Raw genomic sequence first — 11,201 nt, 5'->3', positions numbered from 1 at the left:
AATATACCATTTTGTTCTAATTGCAATGTCTTAACCTTTTCTTGATCACTTTCAACATTTTGTCATTGATTTATATGGTCACAATCACTCATATTGTTAGCAAAATTAACAAAATAAAAGATGGCGCAAATTAATGACAATTCATTATTTTATTTTTATTATGATATCTTGATGCTTTTGACCACCTTTGGCATATTGTCATTGATTTGTTGGGTCTTCTATGCCGTTAATTTTGTTAAAGTTGTTGTTAATTGTATTTAAATGGGATAATCTTAAAAGTTTATGGTGCAAAGTATTTAAAATTGAAAGTTTATAATGCAAAGTGTCCAAACTGAAAGTTTAGAGTATAAAATAAAAATTTTATAAAAGTTTGAGAGTGCAAATTAAAGTTAGTCCTTGTAATTTTGATATGTACAAAACAATCAGACACACACATAAGTACTCAAGAAAGGAAAGATGATAATCCATGAGTTTGGGGCAGCTAGTAAGCGGGTTATTAATGGCAACAGGAGGTAGTAAATTTGACTCCTATATGAAGCGCCTCGAAAAGTTCTAGGTCAGGCCTTCCACTCCCGGGCAAGAGTCGGACTCTGCGAACGCTCCTCAAGCTGAATTCAGATAAGTCTCACTGAGGGTAAGTATATTGAGTTCTCAAAGGGAAAAAAAAAAGAGGAAAGATGATATAACAGTATGATTGATATATTGAGAGGTATTAAACAATTAGGAAGCATCATAATTTCTTTGATTTTCTTAGTCTGACGCTTGAGATGGAAAAATAATTTCAAAAAAAAAATCCCAATGTGAAATATAAGTATAACAATGAAAATCGGAGGGTGGTGGGATGGGAGTAAGGTGGTAAAATAGAAGGAATTATAAATAAGAGATCTAGTTCAAAACTTCCCATTTACTAAAGAAAAGAAGAAAATCATATGCATAATTTGAACATTCAATGATACGAGGCTGTCTTCTTCTTCTTCTTTTTTTTTTTTCCCCTTATTTAGCATTACAAAATTTGAATGGAATCGACTCCGATTGCCAGAAAAAATCAGGACACACACACATATACAAGTGATTTACTGGATTTTTACTAAGTATCTTAAAGAAGTGGTATGATCTTACTAATTTTCATGTACATGTACTTGACATTTGGTGGAGTCTTTTGAAAGATTTTTATTACTAGCCTTATCCCAAAGAGTAAGGATTCTATTCAGATAAGGTTTGCAGTTTACATTGGGGCCCAGAAAAGTTATTGTCGTTGCTGTTGATAAATCATAAAAATATTTCTAGATTGTGGAGGGGAAAATTCTCAATTTTGATGTGCAATGACAAAGACCATCGTGAGGACCAGTTTCCAAATTGAATGAATCGCAAGTCTGCATCAATCAAATAAAAACACTACAGCCACATGCTTCACTATGAATCAGTAATAATAGATTTATAATCTCCTTTCCTTATCACCAAAGCCCTTTTTATCTAGCAAGAGGAAATGAGCATATCTACTCATCTTTCAATATTGCATCTGCTTTTTTTTTTCTTTTAAGTACTATCAAAATTGCCAGTATGATTATGCTTTTGGTCCCTGCAAATATGATTTCGTCGAAAAAGTTTAGCTAGAGGTTTTCTTGAAATCTTCAAATGGATTCATGGTAGTAGAAACATCAAAATTCGTTGAGAGTAGTAGTATGGTAAAGGTAAATGATTGTGCAATATTAGTTAATTAGTTTATACATTACTCTTCAAGCAAAACTCGTCGGACACAGAAAAAAAATAGGGAATTTAAAATGTCCCCTTATAACGTAAAAAATAGTAACACAGAGTGCGTTGAGATAGGGGATTATTTAAAATATTATTTAGAATAATTACTGTAATATTTTTTGGAATGTAATGTACGTGAGATTAATAAATTAGTTGGAAAAACAAGAAGTTAATTGGGAAATGTACGTGTTTGGATAGCTCAAATTTGCCAAATAATATCTAACATGTATCATAAACACATTTCTCAATCCATCTTTTTATATGCTCAACCATCCTTTTATTTTACATGCATCACATCACAAAAAGTGTTACAGTAAATGAAAATAATTTTACTATCGAAATACAGTCAGACTAACTACAACCTAGATCAAACAGCTAACATGTTTATGCCAAGTTTTTTCTTCTTTGAAAAATACTTTCTACATGCATCTAAAGGAAGGCTGGAGTTTATGATTCCTTAGACACAAGTACATTATTAAAACAATGTTTTTTTTTTTTTTGAAAAAACAAACTCATTGCTCTTGTACGTGAGACACCATTCCGTTTGAATAAAGTATTATTTGAAATAATTACTGTAACACTTTTTGTGATATGATATATAGGAGATAAAAAGATGGTTAGAAATATAAATAAGTGGATTGGAAAATGTGTTTATAATACATGTGAAATATTATTTGGAATAATGAGATATCCAAACACATATGTTTTTTTTTTTTCTGAAAAAACAAACTCAACTTTTGAAATCTTTCAAGGCAGTACTCCAATTACCAATTTACCTCACATGCACTCTTTCCACCAAGGTGCTACTATACAAGTTTTCCAAAAACACCCAAAAAAAAAATCATCCCAACATTTTTTCCATTATAGCATAAGAACTGGACAAATTTGAACTAAAGTCCTCACTTAGATGATCAACTCATGAACTCCAAAAATAAGGTCACTGAGAGGTGAGAACTAGTACAAGATAACAAGAAGTGGGGTACCCCAAATTCCCAATCTTCTGCTAGTGGCAGAAGTTCTACACATGGCTGATGGTACTATCCATGTACCATCCCTTCAAGTACCAATTACCCTACTGCTTTTATCCACAAGAAAAAAAATCCACCAACTATTAATAACACCCGTTGATAAGTTATACTTACCTATAACGTTTCATTTTTTGAGTTTCCTCCACCACTAGTTGAAATTGCATTGCAGCACACTGTTATGTCATCATTTCCTGTGTTCACGGCTTCATTTTTCTTCTTAGATGGATGCTTGGATTCATGTCTGCTGGTTCTGGTCTGAAGCACAAATGGCCCTGCAGCTACCACGTGCCGTTTGACAATGGGTAATGGGGACAAATATCAAACCAGTGAAAGGACCATGTGAAAATGCCAAGAGTCCCGCGGAGTTATCGCACAAGCATTTGTCCAATCAATTGCCCTTTTCACCATGGGATAAAATGCCATAAGATCAAGGACGTGTGTTGTGGGGTGTTTTTTTCCCCCTTCTTCTTTATGCCTCATCAACTCAAAGGTTAAAGCCTGATGCATGATGATGATGATTGATTGCTAAAAACCAATTATTAGTACTCCCTCTGTCCCAGTATTATACAGTCGTTTCTTGGAATTTAACTTTTTATGTAGATATGACAATTATTACGTTCAGATGAGATGACAGTGATGAATTTACATATGTATCCTTTCAATTCAAAATATTTCATTACTAGATGTGCATTGAATTTTTTTTTTTTTAAAATACTTTTTCAAATAGTAAGATTGAAAAATATGTGTTAATTTTGAAATTGTGACTCTTATTTTAGAACATCAATAAAATGAAAACTTGACATTTAATTTTAAGCACGAAACCCTTTAGTTTAGGCACTACACAGTACATAGTACATATATTGGATTGCACCTGGATGAGAATTGAAGGTCAAGCATTTTTAGAATGGTTGATTTTACTAAAAGAATTCTCTCTCTCTCTCTCTCTCTCTCTCTCTCTCTCTCTCTTAACTAAGAATTCTTCTTTTTATTTTTTTGGGTTAGATTTGCTTACTACACAACATAACTCTAGGTGCTATTTTCTTTTTCTTTCTATTTTGAATTCTTTAAGAAGGTGAGGCAAGAAAGAATCAAAAAGAGAGAAATGTAATTCAATATTTCTGCAGTGGCAATTGGAATGTGCCAATTGGGATGCCACCTCTTTGGTATTACAAGTATGGACTGAAGTTCTTGTTGTATATTGTTTCTTGTATTATTTCTGATTAACACAATGAAATGGGCCTACTTAAACTGTAGGCCCGTCATCCTTGGGCTTTCACAGTAATGGTATCTCTAATTGTCAAAATTGTAGACACCCTACTTATTGTTAAAATAAGTAGTTTGTGTGAGCTTGGCTTGGGCCTGATCCTGGTGATTGAAAGGATTGGGGCAGATGGGAGGTATACCCACATAGTTAGACTACCCTTAATCGTGATTAAGGATATTTGTTTCAATGGCAAATGGACTAGAATTTCTAAATTTGTGAGAGAGCTTGAGATGACAAAGATCTCAAAGCGTTAAATAACAATTTACTCAAGATATAAAGACCTTCTGTGGCCCAAGAATATTATTTGTAATATCTTCTAAAGAATGCTTTTCGAATTGAAAGATGAATCTAACTATTTGATACTCGAATCGAGTTCGATTTGATAAGAGTTTGTTTCAATTTGATTCGTTAATTAGTCAATCCAAATTTGAACAATTTTTTGTGCTCGATAACTCTCAAGTTCGATAAAAAAAAGAACTCGTTCAAAATCGATATAATGACTAAACAAGATAAGTTTGAACAAAATTTCAAACTCGTTAAAATAACTAATAAGTTTGAATACTACAAAGTTTGATTTGTTTCTTGTTCTAAATAGTGTGTATTGTCACCTTTCAACTAGGTAGTATTTTAGAAGCTGACTCTCATTATGGTTGTTGTAATACACATTTCCATCGCCATACCTTGATTATAATGGGGGTACTAATAAAGAATCTCAATCACCAAGGTAATTTTGCTGACTATTTGATATATTTACAAGAAAAATGATAAAAATACACGATTACTACCCCACGTTTCTACACTACTTTGAAGGTTTGATCAAATAAGTTCTCCTATTTTTTAGCAATACATGTACAAATTGATTTAGGGCACAAATGTACAATTACAAAAAAAAAAAAAAAAAACAAAGTACAAAATTAACTTATATAGATTTGTAGACCTCCAGAGTCACCCCTTCCCACCGAAATGCAATAAATCCAAAAGCCCAAACCCATAAATCCATTTACCCATTAACCCAATACCACTGCTCCACCCACCAACCCGCCCAAGGACCAAACTGCAATTCCCACCCCCTACGCCACACTGACCCTCCGCACCTCATCGGCGCCTTTGGTCATACTTTTCCCGTCATGTCGTCGGCCCGTCGACCCTCACCTGCTTCTGCTTCCCATTCTCCTCCTCCTCCTCCTCCTCTCAACTCCACCTCCCCTTCCTCCTCCTCCACCACCACCACTACAACATCCCACCATTCCCCACCCATGTCCGATGAAGACGACGCCGGCTTACCCCCAACTTCCACCAACACCAACCCGACCACCCCTCCTTCTCCCTCCCCCTCCCCCCCTCCTCCCCCCTCCTCTTCAGCTGACATATTCCCTCCCCACCCACCTCCCCGTCCATCAACAACAACTAAAGCTACGTCATTCCCGATTCGAGAGGACTGTTGGTCGGAGGATGCCACCCATACTTTGATTGAAGCTTGGGGGTCCCATTATTTGGACCTTAACCGAGGTAACCTCCGTCAGAAGCACTGGCAAGAAGTCGCTGACGCCGTTAACGCCGACCATGCCCACACCAAAAAGCTCCACCGGACCGATATCCAGTGCAAGAACCGCATCGATACCTTGAAGAAAAAGTACAAACTCGAGAAAGCTAAATTTTTGCAATCGAACGGCCGGGTTGTTTCTACGTGGCCGTTTTTCGCATCGCTGGATTCTCTCATCGGGGATTCTTTTATCAAGGCCAACGCACCTCCTTCCGGTACTCCTCCGGTGACGAGGAAAAATTCTCTCGCTGCAAAAAATACTTCTCCGTCACCGGCGCCTGCGTCTGCGCCGGCTACGATGACGGTGAGGAAAGAGTTTCCAGTGTTGCCGCCGTTGCCGTCGGCGGTGCCGGTGGGTCCAAGGTCTAAGCGGCCTGCGCCAGCTCCGGCGATGGGGGAGGAGGCGGTTTTCCGACGGAACTTCTCGGCGATGGCAGCAGCTGCTGCGGCGGTGGCGGAGGACGACGAGGATGAGGAAGAGTCTGATACGTCGAGTGCTGCCGCGGTTGGACTGGGGTCGGGTGGGATGAGGAGGAAAAAGAGGAGGGGCGCCGCGGGGAAGGTGGCGGCAGAAGGGTATAGGAAGTTGGCGGAGGCGATAAGGGGATTTGCGGACATATATGAGAGAGTAGAGGAGGCGAAACAGAGGCAAATGGTTGAGTTGGAGAAGCAGAGAATGCAGTTTGCCAAGGATTTGGAGATTCAAAGGATGAAGCTTTTTATGGAATCCCAGGTCCAGCTCGAAAAGCTTAAGCGATCTAAGCGCAATTCACAATCTGGTGGTAAGTTTATCTGTGCATTTGGATTTTGTCTCGAGTAATGCTGGCAATGTTACACGACTCTAGTTTCAGTATAGCATGTTATGATGGAATTTTCTATGATGGAATTTTCAGTTTCGAGTATTGATTTTTTTTTTTTTTTTGGGTTGCGTCCTTGAGGTACTGATCGAAACTGAGTAGTTGCTTATGATTGATAGCCATTAAAATGATAAAAAATGAGATGTTGCCATACCAACTGTCGTAGGCCAACTTGTAGGTGGTGGAATTACAGGTAAACTATTTTAGTGAGAGGTGTTTTACAGGTAAACTATTGATAGCCATCGAAGTAGAGAATATGGGGAATAGTATAATCACTTTGAATGTGGTGAGACAGTATTTGATTGCTCCATTATAGTGTGCTGATGAGAGGTTGTTGTGTCTATGGAGTATGGACTTACATTGCAGTGTACAAGACACCTACTTGCTTAAAGAACAGTGGCGGTTATGCTGCTGTTCAAGAATTGCGGAGGTAGGAGATGATGGAGGAGATTTTGATGGTAGTCTTTTGATTCTTAACCGGTAGTCATTGCCATGTGTCCCAAAAGCTTAGATTTGTGAGTGCTGATGTTAAGGCGCAATATATGTTGAGTGATTTTTCTCTCTTCCGTTCATATTGTATGTTATTAAATTCAGCAGAACATATTGCCTAGTGTATGTTTAGGACGGTCCCGGAGTTTCCCCATTTAATTACTCCATTTGAATGTCCTCCCCTTTTTTTGTCACCTCTGGTGTATTTTATGAACTTTGTCTTTGCCTAAGCACTAGAGCTTGACTTTGATATTGTCGTCTGGCTAGGTTGCCTAAAGGTTAAAAGAGCATAATGCATTATACATAATACATACAGCCTTCATTGTACAATGTTGCGTGGTAACTGATTTAGATTAGCTTCCCTCTTTCCCGTCCTCTCAATATGGAAATGTGTTATTCTAAGATGTAATTTGCTCCTTGAAGATGGACTTGAAATTTAGCAGAGTGGTATCAGGAGATGTTAAGGAGCCTGTCCGAGTCAGTTATGGTATGATCCTCTTGGAAAAAAATATAAAATAAAAAAGAACTTGGGGATCTGCTTCCTCGTCTTGCTCAACTAATAAGTTGTGGTAGCGGTATCAAGAGTGACTGCTGAGAGACATCTCATGGACAGGTTTCATTTCTCTAGTTTTTTGTTGGATTATGGACAGGCTTCATCTCATGAACTCCAAGGAATTGAAATACATTCACAAGTGAAATGTGTGCTCAAGTAATAATAAATCTTTTGTGCACATTGTTCTAAGTGCTCATCTACCATTCAATAGCGAAAGAATTTGCAGCACCTCTTTAGCATCTTTCTTTCTTTTTTTTTTTTTGTTGTCAGCAACGATACATTGTATAACCTACTCTATCCTAATCTAGGGGGATGGGGAGCCTAAGGAGTCTTGTGTTAGGGGCTAGTGGGTATACAGATTCAACTAGATCAAGGGAGTGCTAAGACCAAACTAGACCTTTAGCATCTTTCTTTCCAGCTTGCCCTGATTCTGTTTGTTATCTTCTTGGACCCAGAACAAGTATCAATGCTCCTATTTAACGGACCACGGGCAGGAACGGTTGCAGGTGATTTTGTATATTTTGCACACCACGTAACTTTGTTTGCACAATGTGTAATTTTAGAATAAATTTTTGTAGGTCCTACATACGTTGTTAAAAATGAGGTACAAGAAGTGATCAGGATCGTATAACTTTTTTGGGTCAAATTTTGACCGTGAATTGCTCAAGGACGGTCCTTCTAATGACCGTCCAGCCCCTTCTCCCTATTTAACATGTTCTGTCTTATTGATGAAACTGTGCATATGACGGCATCAAGCACCCCTTCTTGTTCAGCTTTTCTCCCTCATTCAAACCTTTTTCCTTGGATTCTATATGCTGCATGAGAAACAACTAAGATTCTGATGAGAATGTGAAAATCAAAGCAAGACTTTTAAGGTTGATTGCTTACCTTTTGCCATGTGATACATTCTTGGTATCCAAAATTGCCAGCTTTTTGGTTTGACAACTTGTAGAGTATCTAACATCACAGTTGTAAACAAATACTACACTATATCTACTCTCTCTTTGGATGTTTGTCATTTTGTCTTTTGACTTCAACAGTGAAAGAACGTTTGTTAACCATTCTTTCTTCCATGCTGACAGATGGTTACTTGTAGATGCCTTCAGTGAAAGATCTCTGTTGTGGAAGTGTTGGCTGATCTTTTAGAGGAGTACAGGTAGACTCTAGTTCAGCTGTGGAACACCTAGGCTAGTTTTTGCTAGGCGGATGTTTCTAGATATAGTAGTACTTAATAGGGTTTGCTAGTCTTGACTGTGTGATAGTTGGACTTTGTACTATTTGAAGCATATCTTCTCTTTCGTTTGACGATAACAACGTAAGATAGGAAACTTGTAAATGGTTGATAGGTGGCCTCTGTTGTCTCAGCTGTTGTTACTATATATATATATATAAAAAAAAAAAAAAAATTCCTTCTCTCGTTTCATTTGCATTGGTGGACTGAGTAAAAGCTGCCGAGGCTTCAATTTTTTACCGGGTTGTTTAGTGCTTGTATGTGGCATGGCGTGGTTCATGACAGTATGGGAAACGAATCACTTTGCTGAATCTTATCGACATGGGAAATTAATCGAATGCTTGTCTGGATCATGACAATATAGAACTCGGACTCCTCCTTTCTTGAATGCTGTCGAAATGGGAAATTCACTACTGTGTTCCCTCATGCCGATGCTTGTTCTAGTTTGCCTTCTCAAAACGCTGGCTGCCACCTGGGATGTACCTTTCTGATGATCTTCCAAGTCAGGTTGTTGATGGTAGTAGTATCCCATTTTCTTGGAAGTCGAAATCAGACACCTGTCCATGTACTCCATAATTTTAACAACAATTAAATAGAGGTTCTATTCCAAACACTGATGTTTTGGGAAAATTTCTAACTTCTGATGTGTCTTCCCAAAGTCAAAAGAGTTTCCTTTATTCTTTAATTCCTAAGCCATTTTCAAATGGCTTTGTTCTGGTCCCCCAGCCCTGGTTGAGCTGATATTGCATGGCAACCCCCAGCAGCTTGAAGATGCACCAGGTTAATGTTGGAAGATGAATCATGCCACTTTTGATCTGGAAGAATTCTCGGGTCTATCCAAGGCCATGACCAAAAATGACCGCTCAAAGCTACTCTGAGAATCCAAAGCTTCATCTTTCGAGATTGCTTTGCTTTTGGGTTACCCAAAATGCTTAAGATGTAGCCATAAAAGAGAAAAATGAAGAAAATATGCCCAAAACTTTAAGCTGAAAAAACGCTTTTCAGCATAATGGTCAAGTTTGATATAAGCTACTGTTCTGGTTTAAAAACTTCATCTGACAATATAGAGGGGAAGAGAACAATCTTAATTAGGCTGAATATTATCATCTTCATAGCATGACCCAACTAATGAAGATGGTGAATACGCATCTAACATTGCGTTGATCTGTAATTCTGTATCACATTTTCTTCGACTTTCACAATTACAAATGACAAAAGATAGATATTCTTGTGACACTCCATATAAAATAGTGGTTATGACACATTTTATGTATGTGCAAATGATATTAATTATAATTATTTGTAAATTTTTTTTTTTATATATAGAAATTGGTTTTACACTTTGGAAATTAATTTGTTAAAGAAGTTTCTGAAAATAAAAATGTATAGATGGATAGTTGCTAGTAGTTATTTATAAAATTATTGGTGGTTACTAATACAATTAGCATTTTTAATAAAAATAAAAAAATTATTTTGAATGTAGTTGAACTATTTTATCCTTGCTTTTTTTTTTTTAGGAAAAAAAATTTACACTTGCTTTTGACAGTAAAAGAGAAATTTCAAACACTGAAAAAAATTGTAACATTATAAGCCTCCTCAAACTCTATTTGTATTAAGATATTGGATAGGCATAAAAGTTTAGATGCAATGCAAGATTATTCAGCTAATACTCTCATCTGGCTGTTGTAACTTATAATTATGTTACAATATTAGTTAGGGGATGACAGTGCTGGTTGCCTTCTTTCTTACTTTGTTTTTTTTTCTCTCTCTCTTTTCTCCTCAAGATTACCTTTAAGTAGCATGTTTACTGTTTTTTTTTCTGTTTATTTTCATCTATTTATCTGATTTCCCTCTGAAAAGTGAAAACTTCAAATTGATTAAAAAAAATGTTTAACTACCCTTTCTTTCTCCCATAAATAAAATTCTTTGTTCACGATTAGGGGTGTAAATGAGACTAATCAAGTCGAACACCCTAGTGTGCAAAATTATTAGATTATTTTATCGAATTTGAAATTCTGTTCAAGTTTGATTCGTTTATCTATCAAGCCGAACTCAAATGAGTTTTTGTCGAGCTTAATTCAAATCGAACTCGAGTAGCTTGAGTTTTTTACTTATAAATTTTAATTTTATGCTAATTGAGCCAAATTTGAACTAAGCTTGAACATTTATTGAACGCAAAAATGCTGTTTAAGTTCGGTTCGATTAGTTGGCAAACCAAGTTTAAACAAACTCTTACTGAGCTGAACTCAATTCAAATATCGAATAGTTTAGTTTGTCCTTCGGTCCGATCCAACAATCTTGCTCTTTTCTTTCTTCAAGCATTAGTCTTATTTTTCTTCCAAGTAACATAAATTCTTCTACTTCTTTTCGTTCTTAACCCCTATTTTCCTTGGACCTCTTTGGCTATTTTTTTTTCCCCATTAGTAGCTGATCATAGTTCCACGAGACAGCACTTTGAAATGGCATATGATTTTTAATAGA

General features: G+C 36.7%; 1 protein-coding gene across 1 annotated transcript; it reads left to right on the top strand.

The window, feature by feature from the left end:
- The first annotated feature begins 5,006 nt into the window (after positions 1-5,006).
- Positions 5,007-8,882, top strand: LOC113769910 (trihelix transcription factor ASIL2-like). Its single transcript, XM_027314229.1, has 2 exons — positions 5,007-6,372; positions 8,572-8,882. Exons 1-2 carry the CDS (start codon positions 5,175-5,177, stop codon positions 8,583-8,585), a joined length of 1,212 nt encoding a protein of 403 aa, XP_027170030.1. The 5' UTR covers positions 5,007-5,174; the 3' UTR covers positions 8,586-8,882.
- The last annotated feature ends 2,319 nt before the right edge of the window (positions 8,883-11,201 follow it).

Source organism: Coffea eugenioides, chromosome 5 (assembly GCF_003713205.1).
Source record: "Coffea eugenioides isolate CCC68of chromosome 5, Ceug_1.0, whole genome shotgun sequence".
Taxonomy (NCBI): Eukaryota; Viridiplantae; Streptophyta; class Magnoliopsida; order Gentianales; family Rubiaceae; genus Coffea; species Coffea eugenioides.
This window is presented reverse-complemented; position numbering and strand designations above follow the sequence as displayed.